At 49.4% G+C, this 19,918-nt stretch overlaps 1 protein-coding gene across 6 annotated transcripts in view; it reads left to right on the top strand.

Annotated features, from left to right (window-relative positions):
* Positions 1–19,424, top strand: part of WDR37 (WD repeat domain 37) — a 35,321-nt gene extending 15,897 nt beyond the window's left edge. For 2 of the 6 annotated variants that reach the window (XM_018057339.1, XM_018057338.1), the window contains exons 6-14: positions 3,571–3,706; positions 4,813–4,884; positions 6,431–6,475; positions 7,730–7,983; positions 9,656–9,896; positions 10,716–10,857; positions 15,147–15,281; positions 15,736–15,850; positions 17,062–19,424. In XM_018057339.1, the coding sequence (XP_017912828.1) occupies positions 3,571–3,706; positions 4,813–4,884; positions 6,431–6,475; positions 7,730–7,983; positions 9,656–9,896; positions 10,716–10,857; positions 15,147–15,281; positions 15,736–15,850; positions 17,062–17,193 (1,272 nt within the window). In that variant the 3' untranslated portion in view covers positions 17,194–19,424. The remainder of the gene's footprint in view (positions 1–3,570; positions 3,707–4,812; positions 4,885–6,430; positions 6,476–7,729; positions 7,984–9,655; positions 9,897–10,715; positions 10,858–15,146; positions 15,282–15,735; positions 15,851–17,061) is intronic. The other 4 variants (XM_018057344.1, XM_018057343.1, XM_018057342.1 and 1 more) reach the window with 4 other exon arrangements.

Genomic DNA, 19,918 nt, shown 5'->3' with positions numbered 1-19,918 from the left:
AGAATAGAGACATTTGTCATATTTTGCTGTTTTATAAATCACCATCTGATCTTTTTAAAGTGGCAAGGATTTAATTATTTGGGAATTAGTTTATCTCTGGGAGAATACTACTATGAAGAAATATTTTGAGGTGATTTGTGTGCATCTCTGCTTTGGTGTATTTGGAATAAACAAGATAAATTACCTGCCTAACTTCAACTAGTATATAGTACTTTTGCTTAATCTTAGGAGGAAGTTCAAATTTGTGGTGAGTCTGCTATGAAGGCATAAATAGTTTTTTGTTAGCTTTTTATTTTTCCCTTAAGTAACTTAACCTTGTATCCACAGTGAGATGAAGTGCAATTCAAGGAGCAGCTTCAGTCTTAGGCTGTTTCTGCTTATTTGAAAGTCTTTGGTAATTTTTTTTTTTAAAATATGCATATTGCTGACATTTTCTTGTGTTTCCTTTGATAACTCTAGGATGTAAGTGGCTTACTAAAATATTTTTTTGTTCTGTTATATCTAGCTTACATTTAGTAGTTTTGAATTTTTAAATAAATTAACATTAGAGTACTTTTAAAAATGTCTAGTGACATTATATTCTTACTTATTTAACTTCTTATGTTGTTTTGAATTATATTGTTCATTTCAGTTTATATATACAGTGTATGGTCTTAGAATTCCAAAATTTTCTGATCATTTCTAAAGTAGAGGAAGAAAGGATTTATAGAGTCACCTCTTACCATGAGTAGTAAAACTTAAGATTTGAGCAAAGATAAGGATGTATACAATAATTGCTTTAAAAAAATGTATTACAAATGCTAAAAGCCCTAGTCATTTTAGAGACTAAAAATTTATCTGAATTTATAAGAAACATACTATTAATGATCTTAGTAGCCTGTGCACACACCTTAAAGAGTGAAGGTGAAATTCACTCTCCAGGTCTGCTCTGCTGCAGCGAGTGTTCTTGGAGGAGCGGACGGGTTCAGGCTCCTCACCCCCAGCAGATCTGCCCCTCCTGGGGCCTGCAGACTGGCTCTGAGGCCTGTGGGGGCAGACTATGTGCTAACCAGCAAACTCTTTCCCAGGAACTTGTGAAATTGTTCACATGGGTTTTTATAAAGATAACTTTCTTTTGTTGTGAAAAAGCCTCTCTTTGTTGTTGTTGTTCAGTCTTGCTAAGTCGTGTCCAACTCTTCGCGCCCCCATGGACTGTAGCTCGCCAGGCTTCACTGCCCTTCACTGTCTCCTGGAGTTTGCTCAGACTCATGTCCGTTTGAGTCGGTGATGCCATCCAACCATCTCATCCTCTGTTGTCCCCTTCTCCTCTTGCCCTCAGTCTTTCTCAGCATCAGGGTCTTTTCCAGTGAGTTGGCGCTCTGCATCAGGTGGCCAAAGTATTAGAACTTCAGCATCAGTCCTTCCAATGAATATTCAGAGTTGATTTCCTTTAGCATTGACTGGTTTGATCTTGCAGACCAAGAAACTCTCAAGAGTCTTCTCCAACACCACAGTTCAGAAGCATCAGTTCTTTGGTAGTCAGCCTTTTTCATGGTTCAACTCTCAAATCTGTACGTGACTATGGAAAGAACCATAGCTTTCACTATATGAACCTTTGTTGGCAAAGTGATGTCTCTGCTTTTTAATATGCTGTCTAGGTTTGTCATAGCTTTCTTTCCAAGGAGCAAGCATCTTCTAATTTAATGACTGCAGTCACTCTCCAAAGTGATTTTGGAAACCAAGAAAATAAAATCTGCCACGGATTCCCCTTTTGTTTCTCCTGTTTGCCATGAAGTAATGGAACTGGATGTCATGACCTTAGTTTTTTGAATGTTGAGTTTTAAGCTAGCTTTTTAACTCTCCCAAGTCTTTGAGACCCCATAGATTATAGCCTGCCAGGCTCCTCTGTCCATGGGATTTCCAGGCAAGAATGCGGAGTGGGTTGCCATTTCCTCTTTCAAGGGATCCTCCAGACCCAGGGACCAAACCCGCGTCTCTTGCATCTCCTTCATTGGCATTGGCAGGTGGAATCTTTACCACTAGCGCCACCTGGTGCTGGCGTGCTGCAGTCTGTGGGGTCAGACATGACTGAGCAACTGAACGATGACAGGGAACTTACAACAAGCGCCACCTGGGAAGCCCTTTGTTTTGTAGAGTAGTTTAAATTTTATTTTAATGCAAAGGATAATTCGGAAGCATCCTTCCACATTTGCATCGCAAGTGTTCCCTGGAGGTAATTCAGTCTGTCTCATGGGCCTCTGTGCAGTTATGCCTGAGTCCATATTTGGGAAACAGTTTAGTGGTCAGAATGTGGCATGCACCTGGAAGCAGTGCCTGAGACCATCTGCTTGACGTCATCAACTGCAATCCCTCTCCTCCAACTTCATTGGAAATGTGGTTGGCACAAGTCTCGGCCATGGACCCGTGTTTCTGCTGGGCAAGTGGGGGCAGTTCATATCTCATAACAGTGGTATCTGAGAAATTGCCCACCGCTTGTCATGAGCTTTGCTCCCGCCCCTCCTGAAAGTGTCTGGATGGCTTGTGGAATGTCAGTTCCCCAACCAGTGATGGAACCTGTGCGCTTGGCAGTGAATGTGCAGAGTCCTTACTGTGGGACCACCTGGGAAGTGCTGTCCCTCGTTTTACATTTAAGCTGACTCACTGAAGAGTGAGTCTCTGCTGGAAGTCTGTTTCAGCCTTTCACCGTGTCAGGAATCATTTGAAGGCTCATCCTGGTGGTGGTGAAATAGTGGATTGTGTTTTAAGTGTTTATACTAAAAATAAACATAGATGCATTTGTAGGGCTTTGCTAAATCACTGTTTAAAGTAGCTGTGGAATACCTCGCACTTTTTTTTTAACTTGGTTTTACCATTTCAGTATTCTGATTAATTTTAAAGGCAGAAAAGCCATCTTTTATCTCAGAACAGTTAAAAAACCAAACCCTTTCTGTTTTGTTAGCATCTCCCTCAGGCCCTTCCATTATGAGAGAAAGGGGGGACTGCGTGCTGTGTGGATCAAGCAGGACAACGCCTGCTGACCGCTGTGCCTGATTGTCCGTGCCAGACCATGTGCTGCCTGAGGCCAGGGCCCGCCGGCCCTGCCCTGCCCCCTTCCCCCTCTGGAGCAGGACTGGCTGAGACTGTGCTCAGTGACCTCACCTGTTATTTTTTCATTCCGTCCCACCTTAGATTCTTTTTCTCCTGGTTTGGTGTGAATTACTAAAAATAAGATAATACAGGTCTCCCAATAGTGAGAGTAATTAGCGTTCAGGGTTTGGGGTATACCTTCTTGACTTTTTATGTCATGCTTTTTTTTTTTTCTTGAGAATTTGGAAATGTGTGATAGTTTCAGTTTGTGTATGAGGGCATGTAAGGTACACAGACAGGCAAGCAGGCGGTGGGGGGTGGTTGTGGGGTTCTTCTGAGGCTTTTGTAAGGACTTTGCCCTGCTTTATGAGGTAACTGCACCTACACTGTGTTGCTATAATGTTTTAAATTTTCTTTTCAATGATTTATGCATTTTCCAAACACATTGTCTTATTCTTTTTTAACTGAGACATATTTGCTCAATAAATTCCATCACAATTTCAGATCGTCTCCAGCTTCAAGACCACCACATCCCGGGCAGTGTGCCAGCTCGTGAAGGAGTATATTGGCCACCGGGATGGCATCTGGGACGTCAGTGTGGCAAGGACGCAGCCTGTGGTGCTGGGGACGGCATCTGCTGGTGAGTCTGGAACCACCCCAGCTTAGGGCAGGGCCTCCCCGGAGGCAGTGTGGCCAAACGCTTGGCCGTGTGCCTGTCGGCATCTGAGTGAGTGGCTGCGTTTGGACCCACTCACTGTCCGGGACACTGTCCTGTGGCACAGGGTGGATTGCCTCTTCATGGGATTAGGTAGTTGTGATTGGCTTTCTTGTCAGCCGTAGTCAGTGTACATTTGCTTTGATAGTGTATTTCACTTTTCCCCACTTGAGAGGTCCCTCCAGGGACGTGCTGTGTGGTCTGACAGCGCTGTGCTGGCCTGGTGTAGGGGTTCCACTGCCAGGAGTCCTGGGGCGGCATCAGAGAGCCCCATTCTCCTCCTTGGAGAGGAAGTGCCTTCTGAGAGCTAGTAACCTAATAACCCTTTAGAAAAAATTCCCGGAATGAAAAATGTGCTCGCTTGTGGAAAAGGAGTGCCAACTTGTGAGAAGTTACGTGCGAAATCCAGCCTTTTTGAGTGGAAATAGGAAATGTAAAGTCATTAGAATGATGAAGAAAGTTTTCTGTTGTTTAAAACTGTGTTCATACATGAGCACCCCAGATTATTTTGGAAATTATAGCTTAAAAAAAGCATACAGATTCCCTTTTATGATGTTTGTGAAATCTCACATGGATAATCAGCACTTTGTGTCAGGTTTCCTTAATGAGTGTCCTTTTTATCTTTATTTTGGAGAGGTCCACAGAGCATGGATTATCTCAGATAGTTTGGAACTGGAGTTGGGTGCTATTTGCATTTGAATATAGCTTGATGTTCTGAAAAGTCTTCCTATTTCAACAAGGTGACGATCCCGTGACCCATGGACCCTGGTGTCTCAGGTCCCAGGCCTGGTGCTGGCAGCATGGCCATGCCCCGGGGGTCAGGTCCCCAGGTTCCCCTGCCAGTTCCATGGCCTCATGAGGGTCACTGGCCCCTTGTCCTCTTGCATCAGTTGGATTACAGAGGAGTGTGAGCAAAATCCCATGAGGTACTAGTGGTGATGAAACTTCTCAGTTTAAAATTTTTATCCTTCTCTTTAATTAAAAAGACTAATGTTGGCAGCGGCTCACTTGTGTGTGTTTGGATCTTGCAGATCACACGGCTCTGTTGTGGAGTATCGAGACGGGGCGGAGCCTCGCCAAGTACACGGGCCACGTGGGGTCAGGTGAGCTGTAGATCACGGGGTGTCCCCTTATGGGGGCCGGGCCTCGGCTTCTCGCCTTGCACGGTCTGGGACTGACGTGTGTGCACTGGCTTCGCACTGTCCGATTGAGAAGGCTCCGTGGTGCAGAGGTGCTGTATGTGGGCCCTGTGGGTGCTGGTGGCCGCTGGACTCCTTGTTGCGGGCACCATGGGCTGTCCCACTCACCCCTCTTCCTTCTGGCACCCCGGCTCTGGGCCTGTGTCTCGTTGCCCCTGGCCAGTTCACCCTTCACCCTGCACACAGACTTGGAGGTGGTGTCCACTACCTGCCTCCAGGGTCTGCTGTGTCCCCCACGGACTTGGGTGAACACCTCCTCTCCTCCTCTTCCCTGGCACATCTCCCGTCCCATCAGTGGGGGTGTACCACTCTCCTGTCGGGGCTGTGGGCCAGGTCCTGCTTGGCCCCCCGCCCCTGCCTCGTCCACTGTTCCTCCAGCTGGACCCTTCCATCTCCCTCAGGACCGTACCTGGGGGCTGCTGCTCCTGCAGTGGATGTGACATGCTGAGTACTCAGCCTGAACATTAAGAAAGCATTAGCTTGTGTGACAAACCCATGGGGGCCTTGTGCTTGTCCTTCTCACTGCCATCTCCACTTCTCAAAGTCAGCCACTTGGAACAGTTTTAAATCTTCTGCTCTTTCCTTCCATTTAGAAAAATAGCCTGTCTTATTGTTTCTTACTTTTTTGGGTTTTAGATGAGAGGGGGCTCCTGTTAAGAAGGGAGATGGGCTCTGTGCTCCTTGTCCTCATCGCCGCACAGTGCGGCCCATGGCTTCCTGGACATATGCCCCATCATCGCTGCACAGTGTGGCCCATGGCTCCCCGGACATAAGCCCCATCGTCGCCGCGCAGTGCGGCCCATGGCTCCCCGGACGTAAGCCCCATCATCGCCGCGCAGTGCGGCCCATGGCTCCCCGGGCATAGGCCCCATCATCGCCGCGCGGTGCGGCCCATGGCTCCCCGGACATATGCCCCATCATTGCCGCACGGTGTGGCCCATGGCTCCCCGGGCATAGGCCCCATCATCGCCGCGCAGTGCGGCCCATGGCTCCCCCGGCACGTGCCTCACTTGCAGTCCCCAGCTTTGCTGTCCTGAAGGGAGTAGTGGTCTCATTTCTGTGCAGATTGTGAACTTGTGGCTTCTCTGGAGGGTGGGTGTGTGGGCAGTGAACAGTGTCCCCCACCATAATCTACCTCTGCCTTTTGTAATTAAGTTTTCTTTTTTCATCTTGGTTTACTTTTAGCTCTCAGTGACTTCTCAGTTTTTGAGATCAAGTATTGTTTTTCTGTGTAGCCGATTCTTGAGTGGTTTGGTGGTTCATATTTAGTTATTTTGTGTTGTATCTCTGTTCTCTTTATTCATAGTTTAATAGAATGAGAAGACTTAATATTGAACTATCATAATTCCTTAGTCTTTAAATTTAACCTCACAACATATACTGTAGTTGTAATAGATATTGATGATATATTCTTACTGTAAACCTGTTTTTCAATATTTTTACTTTGCAGTAAATTCCATAAAATTTCATCCATCAGAACAGTTGGCTCTCACCGGTATGTTGATTTTTTTTTTTTAATTGAATAGTTATTGCTGATCTGAAAACAACTGTCATTCCTTATCAGCAGCATCAGGATTAACCATGCCATTCACAGAAGTTGGTCGTTGGTAGACATTTCACAAGTTGCATGGAAAATGAATAAAGAAAACAACACCAAGGGTTATTTTTAACCAGCAGTGGCTTGCGAGTTAGTTCAGTTCTCCTGGAGGTCTTTTTACAGAGCCTATCCCTGCTGCCCACTCTCTGGCTCTCAGGCTCTCTCAGACCCTGTGGGCACAGAAAGGTCAACAGTCCTGGGTTGGGCACCTGCAGGGCTCAAGTCTTCACTTCTTCCCGAGTGGTCCTCCCAGAAAGAGCTCTGGTCCCTTGGGTTTGTCTCCACCTCACCTAGTGGTCTCACACTTTCTGGTCACAGTGAGGAGTTGGCCCGTAAAACTGTGTGACTCTGTGGACCCCTGTGGTGTTCTGGGGACACAGATGTAACCTGGAGGGTGAGTGTGTATCTAGACCAGTGATCAGGCTTTTCTGTGAAGGACCAGAGTACCTGTTTTCATCTTGAGGCTGGTTTGAACACACCTGCACCTGTGGACAGGTGACAGTTAGTGAACATCTGAGCTGACCTCTGAGGAGCAGTCAGCTGGGAGTGAAGCCTTGTTATGGGGGCCATTTGTTGTGTGATTGGGGAGCTGGAGGGATACTAGGGACAGCTGGGCTGGAGAGAAGGGGATGAGGTCGAGACGTGTTGGGAGGCTGGGGTAGGGACAGAAGCTGGCAGAGTGGTGGCCTGGGGAGAGGAGGCACATGGGGCTGGGACTGGATGCTGGCTCGAGAGGCCAGAATGTCGGGCACTTTGATGCCACGAGGCCCATGCTGCCATCCACTGCTTTGGGGGAGTTTTGCAGCCTTTGCGGGTAGGGAAGGTGGAGTCCAGACGGTGCTCCTTTGTGGGGTGGAGGCGGCCCTTTGGCACATCTGCAGGCCACCTGTGCCTCTCAGCAGCCCTCTGCTTTCCTGGGTCTGAGCACCCCTTGCGGCCTGGCTACTGACAGTGAGGTCTCGGTGCCAGCTGCTCCCTGGCTGGGGCGAGATGCCTCCTGGTTCAGCAGATGGGATCGTGCACTTGAGTTACTATGGACTTGGGTGTCTGTCGTCTTAGATTAGCCAGGTGGAGAATGAAATCCATGCCTTGTGAGTTTTCTCTGAGCCTTCAGAACTTTCTACCTTGGGATGGAGGGAATTATTTTTATAGGTAATTATCTCTGGGCACCTTTGCTATTCCTGGGAACATCTCAGAAGAACCTGTTAAAGTCAAGTCGATCCCTTGTGATCCCTCAAGGAGTGGACTTAGCAGGGTCTCACCCGTGCTCGTCTGTGTGCTGGGTAATGCTCCCCCCCACCCCACCTCCGCCCTGCTTTCTGTCCTCAGCCTCTGGAGATCAGACTGCCCACGTGTGGAGGTATGCAGTCCAGCTGCCTGTTCCTCAGCCTGCGGCCGACTCTAGTGTAAGCAGCACGTTTACTTACCCTGAGAGCACGACCTGGGGTATGTTTGTGGGTTCTGGACATCTGTGAGTTTTAGGACAAGCAATGTTGTGGACTGAATGTATGTGTCCCCAGATTCATAGCTTAGAACCCTCACCCCAGGGGCCTGTCCATGGAGATGGGCCTCGGAAGACGTCACTAAGGTCAAGTGAGGTTACAGGCTGGGGCTCTGACCAGCAGGATTGGTGTCTGGAGGAGAAGAGGCTCCTGAGAGCTCCCTGTGCCTTCTCCCTGCGTGCACCGAGGAGAGGCCAAGCGAGGCCACCGTCTGCCTGCCAGGACACTAGCCGGTGCCAGCCCTCCCCACAGGCCGCCCAGCAGACCAGGGCGTGCATCTGTCTACATTGCCTGTGTTTACATTTACTTCCTTTTCCACAAAAATTATAACATATACATATGTTAGTCCTTTAATTTTAAGGTTAGGTTAAGTTTTTAGTGTTTTATATATTTGATTGTAGACAACTTGTCTGTCTCTCATATGAGATAAACCCTGTAGGTCAGTGGGGTGTGTGATGTCATTGTCACGTGGGTCAAGTTTTAATGTTGGTGACAAGTTAGGTTGCATGTTGAGAAGAACGACCACAGGTTTAAACCACAGACCGCCCAGTTCCTACCTGTCCTGTCGGATGTAGTTGCACCACATCAGCCCAGTGCCTTCTTTGGGTCCTCACGTGGGCTCTCATCCTCCTCTTGGGTGACTTGATCTGATCTCCAGTTTCTGTGGGGTATGTACACAGGGGCCCTCCCTGTGCTGCTCCCACAGGTGGGGGTCTTCACAGGCGCAGGGCACTGGGTGAGTTCACGTGGTCAAGCAGAGGTTAGATTTCTGTTTATGTTTTGGCTGTAATTGTTAGAGGGTGATAGTAATCTTCCAGTTTTCTTATTTTTGCCTGTGAAGATTACTTTTCTCATTTTAAACCTTTAAACATTGTTCTGTTTGGAGATGGGTTAAGTAATTAATAAATTCCGGTAACGAGTAAGAGTGAGCTTTCTTTAGGCAAGCAGTCTTAACAGTTCATTTTTTAAAATTTATTTTTATTTTTAAATTTTTGGCCATGCTGGGTCTTTGTTGCTGTGAGGGTTTCTCTAGTTGCGGCGAGTGGGGGCTACTCTAGTTGTGATGCACAGGCTTCTCATTGTGGTGAGTTCCCTTGTTGCAGAGCATAGACTCCAGGATGCTGGGCTGCGGTAGTCTCAGCTCCTGGGCTCTGGAGCACAGAGCTTGATAGTTGTCTCTCTCGGACTCAGTTGCTCCGAGGCATGTGGGGTCTTCCTGGACTAGGGATTGAACATGTGTCTCCTGCATTGGCAGGTGGATTCTTTACCACTGAGCCACCAGGGAAGCCACTGAAGAATTCATTTTTAATTGGGTGTGTTATGTATATATTTTTTATTTTAAAGATTTTATTTTAACTCTGCTGTGTTTGTGGATGTGACACACAGATCCTTGTGTACGTGTGTCCATGTAGTGTGTGCTCTTACATGGCATGTGTATGCGTGTTTACTTAGTGCCAGACACCCGCTGGGACGGTCATAATGGTCGTTAAGTCCTAGAAGGATAGGCAGTAGCGGTCTGACTGTGCGGCTGGTCTGCAAGGTCAGGCTCCCCAGGGACCCACCTCTGCTTCCCCAGCAGCAGCTCTGTGGCGAGGATGAAGTGGAGTGCTCTGACAAGGACGAACCTGATGCAGACGCCGACCCGTCCAGCGACTGTCCCACCATCCGGGCGCCGCTGACTTCTCTGAAGAGCCACCAGGGAGTAGTCATAGCTGCTGACTGGCTGGTCGGCGGGAAGCAGGCAGTGACAGCCTCCTGGGACAGAACGGCCAATCTGTATGACGTGGAGACGTCAGAGCTCGTCCACTCCCTGACAGGTCATTTTTTTTTTTTTTTTTTTTTTTTTTTTTTTTTTTTTTTTTTTTTTTTTTTTTTTTTTTTTTTTTTTTTTTTTTTTTTTTTTTTTTTTTTTTTTTTTTTTTGCTTTCTATTTCTGTATGGTGTGAGATCTTTTGTTCATGAGCTCGTCCATCTTCCCTGACAGGCTGGCATCATGTGGAGCGGAGGGACAGAGGCTTCTCACAGCATGCTGTTGGCTTTCCTCCAGGCCAGTAGGAGCGAGTCTCTCTCGGGACCCTTAAAAAGGCTCACCTAACTACAGCAGGCCACCCAGGAAGTCTGTGTGTTTTTTTTTTTTTTTTTTTGACTAACTGAAGGCCATGTGATTTGGAGGCCTTAGTCATACCTGCAAAGCCCATTTTGCGTTATAATGTACTGAGATCACCAGAACAGCATCCCACTCATCTGCAGGTTGTGCCCACATGCAGGGCAGGAGTCCAGCAGGGCGTGTACAGCCTCCTGCCTGCCACCGGCCTTCATACCTGTTTGTCAGTGTGTTTTGTCATTGAGTGACAGGGATGTGTCCCACCGTGCGCTCCACCCATGGGTTATTAGAGGTTCTTCTCACATGCGAAACTCAGAACTGTACTTTCTCACACATTCGGCTGTTAGAGACCCTCCCTACCTTTCATCCGTCGGGGTCAGGAGTGTCCCTCCCACACTGCTCATTCAGGTCTTTTGAATGCACGAGGGGAAGGGACACGGGCCCCCCTTGACCCCACACACCGTCCCTGCAGCTGCTTTTCCTGGGAGCTGAGCGGGGGCCTCACTGTGACTGCGTCTTCCATCTCCCACAGGGCATGACCAGGAGCTGACGCACTGCTGCACGCACCCGACCCAGCGGCTGGTGGTGACCTCCTCCCGCGACACGACGTTCCGTCTGTGGGACTTCCGCGACCCTTCCATCCACTCCGTGAACGTGTTCCAGGGCCACACGGAGTGAGTCTTGGTTGCGTAAATGTCTTTTTAACTCTGGTCTGGGCTGGAGGTGACTGGGTTTTCTAGGGTGGTTTTCTTGGTCCTGTTAACCCAGTGGTTTTCTGAGCATTGAAACAGACACTCAGGTGTGCTGTTCTCAGGAATGTGGCTCTTTCCCTTGTGTCACCCTGGAAAGTCCCTGTGGAGTGTTCTCAGGGGATGGTTGCTTACGCAGAGGCAGTGTTTCTTACTGTGTGACTGCACGTTTCATGTTGTTAGGATGTGGAACACACTTTGGGAAAGTTTATCTTAGGGTGTATTTTCATTTATAGGGACTCAGCACAAGTTCTCTAGTGAAGTGTGTTGGGCTCTTAACATCTTCTGTGATGTGAGTACTTTAACGTGAAATACAGGTAATTCGAGTGTTCTGTGTGCTGGTTGTTCCTTAGGCAAGGTGTAGCGGTGTAGGCTTCAGCATCACTGACTCAGTTCTGTAGCCCAGCTTCTCTAGGAGCTGGGGGAGATACTGTTTTCTCCTTTTCATTTCTGGAGAAATGAAACTTTCACGACCCCAACTTTCACTTGGCTCCTGTGCCTTTTTCAGAAAGGAAAAGAATATAACACTTTGAGATATAACACTTCTCTGTAAGATAAATGAACGTCTATAGGTGATGAGTCACCCTGAGATCTGGCTGTATTATTTTTGCTGGATGGAGAGAGAGCTCCGGGTGGAGTGTCTGTTTAGGGTTTTCATTGTGCATTTGTGAAAAAGACAAATGAACCCCCCACCCCCTTTTTGGTATGTTCTTTTATTTTCATGCTGTATTATGAAATTTTTTCATTATAATAGGAATCTTAACAGGATTTATGTAGCAAAGCTTGGGGTCTGTATTATTAGACAAGCTTTTGGTGGCCCAAGGTGTACCAGTTTGACTGAAAAGCAGTTTTAGAGACCTTTTGTAACCAGCTGTTTTCCTGATAACTGGGGATTGTAGTGTGTCCTGTTCTTGGAAATGACAGAGATGTTTAGTTGGAAAAATCTGGACTGTCACAGGAATTTCAGCTATTGGCAGTTCATTTCTCATGTATTTCTGTCATCAGCTATAGCCGGAACCCAGAACTTTTTGTCTGATGGGCTCAGTCCTTGTGCGTTCATGTGCTTTCCACCACCACGTGAGGATGGCCTGGTGGGGACAATGCCCTGGCCCCCCTGTGACGTGCAGTCAATGGGGCTGGACTCCGGCCATGTGGGCTCTCACTGTCATGAAACTTACTGTGGTGCTGGAACCCCTGCTGCCTTTGAGAGAAGCCCCCCAGCACCACCGCCTCCTGTGGAGGGCGGCAGAGTTGTCACCCTGTTTTTAGTTTCATATTGTTTTGTTTCCATTGCGGTAAAAAGGGGCCAGCAACGGAGGCAGTCACTGGTCATTAAGCTTCCCCTGTGGGTGGCCGATGACTCCAGGCTGTGCCCAGCTGATGGTGTCTACACGTGCCATAAACTCTGGTGCTGAAGAAATCGGAAATTAGCTCAGCACGGAATATTTCATTCTTAGAAATATCTGAGAATGCAGAGTTTTTTCTTTCTTTTTGCCTAAACTCCTTTCATATAATTGTTTACTTTATTCCTAGAGTGTGAACTCAGGTGCTTTCTTGTCTAAAGAAAACAAGATACGATGTCTCACAGAAAAATTTCTTTCTGTCTGCGCTTCTTCTGGGTCTGATAAGGTGTTGGCAGGATGCCTTGAACGCCCTGGGGCAGGGAGCAGGGTGCGGTGGCGGTGGTGCCTGCAGGAGGTTGCACCCATGCCTCTACAGGTGTCATGTTCCGTGCAGCCCGTGTCACTTCTGATGGGTGCTGCACGCGGCTCTGAGGCCTGTGTGCACGCGACCTTGTCAGGGCCCTCGGCTGGATAGTGTCAGTACCCTCTGTCGTGTATTTTCTCATAGGACGCAGGGCCTGGCACGTGCTGGTCGAGGGAGTGGTTCTGGGGTTAGACTCATTGTGAAGTGAGCAGGAATGTCTGCACTGAGCCTGGGGGCAGCTGGAGAGGGGCATCAGGTGAGGTCTGGCCCTGGTGCTGGAGTGTCCCCTGCCCTCCTCCAGGGGAAGCTGGACTTGAAATCCCATAAAGAAGAGGTGTGGTGCAAACCTGACTTCCTTTGAATGCTTGTTATCTCAGGGTCTGCTCCTTGGGGAGCTGGCCTTCCAGGACTCCTCAGAAGTTTGTGTCGTTGGGAGATGAGTTTCCATTTCTCACTCAGGTATTTGAGATCGTGAACTGCGGGAGCTGAGCATTCTCTAACTTGGGGGGCGGGGGGCGTGCTTGTGGGGGCGGTGCTCTGAGGGCCCAGCCTGTCCCCGAGGATGGGTTCCTCCTTGGGGACCCTAGCTTCTTGAGCACAGCTTGGAGGCCAGTGGGTGGAAGGTGGGGGGCTGCCCGAGCCCTGTGAGCAGCATCAGTTAGGTCCTTGTGGGTTTGTGCGCAGTGGCCATCAGGCAGGAGGGTGGCGTGGGCCATGTGTCACGTCACACCTGGGTCTGCACTCCCCATGCCCCTTATGCTGCCTGCAAAGGTGGAAGAGTTGTGAGGGTCTGCCTGGGCCCTGTTGCTGGAGTGTGTGCTCTCTGCCTGCTCACTCTGCCCTGTCGGAGGCCCCATCCCCTTCAGAGTGAGAAGGCGCCTGTGGCTGGTGCCAGCGGAGTTGCTGCCTCCTGTCTCTGGGCTTCATTTTCCACATTGTGCACTTTCTTCCTTGGCCGGGAAGTTTCAGCAGATTGTTATGCAAAGCAGCAGCTTCCCTGTGTGATGGGGGGACAGCTGTGGGTCCTAATGAGGAGCCCAGCTTTCCGTCTCCGCTGATGGAGGCCCACAGAGGGAGCGGAACGAACGTTCTAGGCGTGCTGCGGCGGAGGAATTGCTCTGTCAGCTGGAGGCACACGCTCGGCTGCTCTCGGCGACAAGATAAATGAGGCGGCGGGCGTTGGTGGGGCCGGGCCTTCCACCGCCCCAAGGGACCGTGTGGGAGAGGCCTTGGGAGGACAGTTCTTGGAAGGACTGCAGCCAGCCTCTTGCTTTGATGCCCCACGATACCTGTCAGGTTTCCTGATGGAAACCCAGTGTCTTTCAGCATTTCATTGACAGGGTTTGACAAGCTTTGTGGGACTTTTCCCACTAATTTAGCAGAGTGTTAACTGAGGTTTAACTGGGCCAGACCTCCTGAGGCCTCACATCCACAGGGAGGTCACCAGCAGTGGAGGTGTCTGCCTTAGGGCCTTGTCAGTGGCCGGGCGCTCAGATGGCCCTGTGACCTGAGGGGCAGCAGCACCTGGTTCCCACTCAAGCCTCCACTGTGTCCTTGTTGTCAGATGAGGAGTTTGGATGAGTCATTGGGTTGCTCTTGGGGTTACCCTTGTCTCCGTCTTTCTCCCTGTGGTGCACTCGGCCTTTGACCTTAACACAGTGCCCTCCAGGTCCATCCCTCTGTATGGACCGCATCCTCTTTACCCAGTCCTCTGTCAGTGGACTTGTTGGTTGCTTCGGTGTTGTGGTGGTGTAAACAATGCCGCCACGCACTTTGGGATGTGTGTATCTTTTTGATTTTTTTTCTTTTTTCAGTTAAATACCCAGGAGTGATATTGCTGGGTCACATGATGGTTCTGTCTTTGAGGAATTTCCACAATGTTTTTCACAGTGGCTGTACCAATTTACGTTTGCATCAACATTGTAGGACGGTTCCCTTTTTCCCCACCCTCTCCAACACTGATCGCTTGTCTCCTTGATGACAGCCATTCTGACAGGTGTGGAGTACCAACTCACTGGGGTCTGGTGTGCATTTCCCTGGTGATTAGTGATGTTGAGCATGTTTTCATGGGCCTGTTTGCCATCTGTAACCCTCTCTTGGAGAAGTCTGTTCAGATCATTTTTAAAATGTTTTTTTGTTGTTGTTGGAATGAATTTTTTTTCCAGTGCTCTGATTGAATTGTCTGAAAGTCTCAGTTGGTATGAATGTTTAAGTGTCTGCTCTAGAGATTTCAGTGGGTCCTGTCTATTTGGCCCATCTTGTCTGGGAGCCCTCTCCTTGCTCCACTGCCGGGATGTGGTGAGGCTGCCTTGGAGAGGTCAGTGCAGCCTCTGTGAGCTGGCAGGGGTTAGCAGGAGGACCAGTGAGCGGAGTTGACCACTCACGGTGTCCACATCCCCGCCTCTCTGCCCTCCCGACAGGCCCTGGGGTGGCAGGATTGGTGTCTGCTGTGCAGTGTGGACAGGGAATTGCTGACGAGGTTCTGACCCTGTGCCCTCTCTTGGCAGCACTGTGACCTCCGCTGTGTTTACCGTGGGAGATAACGTGGTCTCTGGCAGTGACGACCGCACTGTGAAGGTCTGGGACCTGAAGAACATGCGGTCCCCCATTGCCACCATCCGCACAGACTCTGCCATCAACAGGTGATGGGTGCTCCTCCATGGACCATTAGGGTGGCCTTCAGGGGGCTTGTGGCATGTGTTGGCTTCCTATAAACTTGTGTTCACTTGTAGGGCCTTGGGAAAAGTGCTTTAAACTCCCAGGAAAATATCTTTTATTGATCCTCTAATGCACATTCTGTATTCTATAAGTACTGAAACCTGGGTACAAAATCAGGTTAGTGTGTTGAGCTTTTTAAGAATTAAGAACAAATCATTTTTGGCCAGAGGTTACTGTGTAGCACATGTAAGTTACAGGGGAGTAACTCAGCCCGTTTTCTGATGCCATAGGCTGGTAACACCTCGGTTTGCTAATGTGTTTTGGCTTGAAGAGTGGAATGTGTGAAACCCCCACTACATTATCGCCTGTAATGTCAAAAACTCGTGTTGTCACCTGTTGGTTACATAACTAACTTTTCTCTCCTCCTACGCATTGTAGGATCAATGTGTGTGTTGGCCAAAAAATCATCGCCCTCCCCCATGACAACCGCCAGGTGAGGCTGTTCGACATGTCGGGTGTGCGGCTGGCCAGGCTCCCACGCAGCAGTCGGCAGGTGCGTGCTGGGGCCGCCTGTGTGGGCGGCTGGGGGCGGGCCTTGCTCTCTGATGTGGGGAGCTCCCAGCCAGCCTGGCTGTGTTCAGTGCTCCAGGAGCCCCTCCTGAAGGAAAGAAGTTAATTCTCACAGTGGGTTTTAATTACCTAAGTACATTCAAAACAATAATCTCACATGCAGTCAGCAGAAGAAAGTTCACAATTTTATACCCTCTTCTTACCAGGTCTCCATCAGAAGTACTTGGTCTTTTGACTCGAGGGCGCTGGGGCCCAGTGAGCAAAGGGGTGTGAGTGGGAGCATGGACCTAATGGGGGTGCTCTGGGCCCCCCACTCCCCAGCTTCCTAGCCCCTCCCCCTGCTGTGAGGGCACTGACACCAGTGTCCTGCCGTGGGCCTGGCGTTTGTAGTCTCTCGTCCGGAGCCCTGACTTCAGTGCCCGTCTCGGGTGACCCGCTGCAGGTTTCTCAGTGGTCATGGAGGGGAGGCCTTGATCCTGCAGTGGATGTCCCTCCACTGGCGGCCCTGGGCCTCTGGCCTGGGAAGGCCGCCCCAGTGTGTGGATGGCACCCCACCATGGAGATGTCTTGCAGAGGGAATTTTGGTGCTGTTCTGTTGAGAGTATGTTTTACTTCTGGGATTTCTGTCAGCTTTTCTGAATTCTGCCCTGTACCTGTTGTATATTAAAGTAACAGGTCAGTGTGTCCACTTTAAACTCCCCAGATAGCCTGCAGTGTTTGTTCCAGCATTCTGAAGGTGGCGGGAATCTGCTTGAAAGGCTACTTATTTTATCTTTGTTTTGTTTGGCACCAAAGGTATATTTCTAGCTCCTTTATCCCTTGAAGCAATTATTTGTTCAAATGTGCTTGGGGTCTTTGAGTGAATTATATTTGTTTCTTCCCACATCATCCATCCTCATTTATTCATTAAAACATCCCAGAGGATGTTAATCCCATTTAATGTTTAATGTTTAATCCCATTTCTGCATTCTTCCTGTTGACTGCTGTCTGACTCCTGTTCTTAGAGAAAGGGTCCTGAGGCGCTGGTTGGGCTGCACTGAGCTCAGCCATGTTCCCACCTCTTGTTTCACGGCAGCTCCCCCAGCAGCACAGGAGTTCTCCTGACGGGTCCAGTTCACAGCCCCCCTTTCTGACGGGTTGTGGGGGTATGGTCCTGCTCAGGCCCTGCTCTGACGGCGCTGTGCCTGGTTGCAGGGCCACCGGCGGATGGTGTGCGGCTCAGCCTGGAGCGAGGACCACCCCGTGTGCAACCTGTTCACCTGCGGTTTTGACCGGCAGGCCATTGGCTGGAACATCAACATCCCGGCGCTGCTGCAGGAGAAGTGAGGGCCGTTCCGAGACTCCGGCCGGCCGGGGACCGTGCCTGCTGGCTCGCTGGGCGCTGGGACGCCGCGGCTGTGGGCGGTGGGCCTGAGCAGGGCGCTCTCTCCTCGCTGTACCCAGCTTGCATGAAGTGTCCAGAGGTGTGCCCTGTTGCTTCTTTCCGTTTTGTGTGTGTGGGCATTGCGGCCGTGAGGTGGACCCCCTTCCGTGGCCGCTGGTGTAGTGAGTCCCTGGTGTGTTGGGTGACAGGAGGGCGGGGCATCTGGGCGAGTGGTCAGTGGTCTCTGGAGCGATGGTGCATGTGTGCCTGTCCGGCGGGAGTGGGCAGAGATCTCACGTCTGTGTGGGGTTCTGGCGTCTGCTAACTCAGCTTCACCTCTGTGTTCTGTTACAGTTGTGAATCTGCTTCGATTTTAGAAGTTAAAAAAAGCGTAGAGTGTTGAATTTGCAACATTTGGACAGTTTGTTTTGAAAAGAAAAATTTTCTGCTCTTTTTATGGAAAACCATTTCAATCTCCTGAGGTATCTCATGCTGGCAAATTCTGAAATAGAATGGTTCTAATCACTGATTCCAGATATTAAGTAAAATTTAAAGCACTTTAGTTTATAGCTGTGGTTATAAACAGTTTCTAGAAGTTTCAGATGACTTACCCATTGAATGTGACTTGACCTTTCTAGAAGGCCCTGCTACCTGAAGACAAACCTTATTTATTTTCTACACCTTGGGTTTGCATGTTTCCAAGTGGGTTCACTTCCTGGCGGCATCTGAGAGCCAGCAATGCAAATAAATGAGTTCTACCTCAGACATGAAGTATTTGGGAAACTTGGGTGTCACTGTTAGTGGCTCAGGCACTTGTGATTTAGAGCTGGAATGAGCTCATCCAGAAGGCAGGAGAGGTGGGCGCAGCGATGGCCCTGCCCAGGAAGGGCTGCCAAGGGCCCCTTCTGCCTGGAGCCTGTCACTCCTGCCTTCTCAGGACTTTCTGTCCAGTGTTCACGAGTCGTGTTTCTTATTGAGTTACAGTTTGATAGCGAGACATCTCAGTGCCCCCCAGCCTCCCCCCTGCCCCATTTGTAACCCTTGGAGGCTGTCCTGGGACAGGCACAGAGAGGGACACTGGTAGCCATCGTGTCGGCCTCGTCCCATCACTGCTTCCATTTTGTGGTGTCACAGGTGGGGCGGCCTGAATGCTGGTCCTTCACCCGCGGGTCCTTCGGTCAGGCCCCTTGGTAGCCAACCTCAGGCCTCTCGGCCCTGAATGGTCGGGACTGGGTCTGGGGGACCCCTGGCTGGGTGGGAGGGAGATCTGAGTAGTGAAGGTGAGACGGCAGGAGTTTCAGGGCAGCTTTACAGCAGTGGCGGCTCAGGAGCTGATGTTGGAGTCTGACATTCCCTAACTGCGGTGTGAGGATGGGCCCCCACCCTGGGTCTCACTCAGAGCTGCCCTCCCGCCCCCACACACACCGGCTTCTCTCCTGCTTTAGTCTCACAGCTGAGTGTCTTACTAGAGTCACTGCTAGCAACATTGGAAACTGTCTGCACGTCATTGCTCCAGACTTACCCAGATCTCTGCCCACGGAAACAATGGGCAGCGAGTAAACCCAGCGTGTGTGCCAGCCGTGTGGCCGTGCTGATGAGGCTCCACACGCAGCTCCATTTCCCTCCCTAGGGCTTGGCCCTTCTCAGGAGCGGGACCCACCACTGTGGTCACGGGGTGTCTTCAGGCGTCATGAAGGAGCTGGGGGTGCTGTGTGTGCACACCTGTTTGTGCACTTGAGTGTGCGCGGGGATGTGTGTGCATGCGGCTGCAGTGAAATCATGTGGCCCACTGCCTTGGTCTCATCTGAAGCAGTGTTTGGAAGTGGGAGTGGTTTTGTCCATGTGCCGATGAGTCCAGAATTTCCTGTCACAGCAGGAGGAAATGTGTGTTTACTGGAAACCATGTGTCAAGAGAATTTCTTGAGAGGTGTGTTGTTGGACAAATAACACCCTTTCTCAGCCACTGCACATCAATTTCTGCAGAGTGAAAATTCTGTACCTATTCTGGAACTGAAGAATCCTATGTAAATCATCTGTTGCTTAAATCTGTGAACAAATAAGTTTTTTTTGGGGAAAGTGTGCATTTATAAGTGTTGTGTAGAAGCAGGTGTTTTTACTCTGTTGATGTAATTGTTCATAAGTGTTCAGTGTCTTCATTGCAGTATGAGATTCATTAAAAATCCATGTTCTGTAACTATTGTTGCGAAAGTGTTGTTATTAGGAGTTTAAAAAAATTATTTGGCTTTTTTTTCATGTTTTTGCTTTGGTAAAGCATTATTAATGGCTACTGAACATCACAATCATGTAGAAAGTGAACAAGTTAATTATAGTATTGCCCGTTTGAAAAACTTTACTTTTAGACTTCAAAGCTCAATTGTGTTTTATTTTGTTATACTATAATTAAATAAACCGCATTACACTTCTCCATTCCTGCATCACCACCCCAGAATTTCTGAAGGGAGTTAATAACTTGACAAACTACAGTCCTTTGTCAAAGTTCCTCAGTTTCATAAGACATTTGTCTTGTCCTTACTATAGTTGAGCTGGTTTGAAAGTTGAAAACAATTGCAGTTACAGCAAGTGACCTGTTACAGAGAGAGGGCCTGTTTTCTGTGTTGAGTGCATGCTGGGATTGGCCGTGGCCCTGCTCACTGTTCCGTTCTCAGCCACGCGGGTGGAGCTGCATCT

This window comes from Capra hircus, chromosome 13 (genome assembly GCF_001704415.2).
Source record: "Capra hircus breed San Clemente chromosome 13, ASM170441v1, whole genome shotgun sequence".
In the NCBI taxonomy this organism is placed as follows: Eukaryota; Metazoa; Chordata; class Mammalia; order Artiodactyla; family Bovidae; genus Capra; species Capra hircus.
Note: the sequence above shows the minus strand (reverse complement) of the source record. Positions and strands in the feature narration are given on the sequence as shown.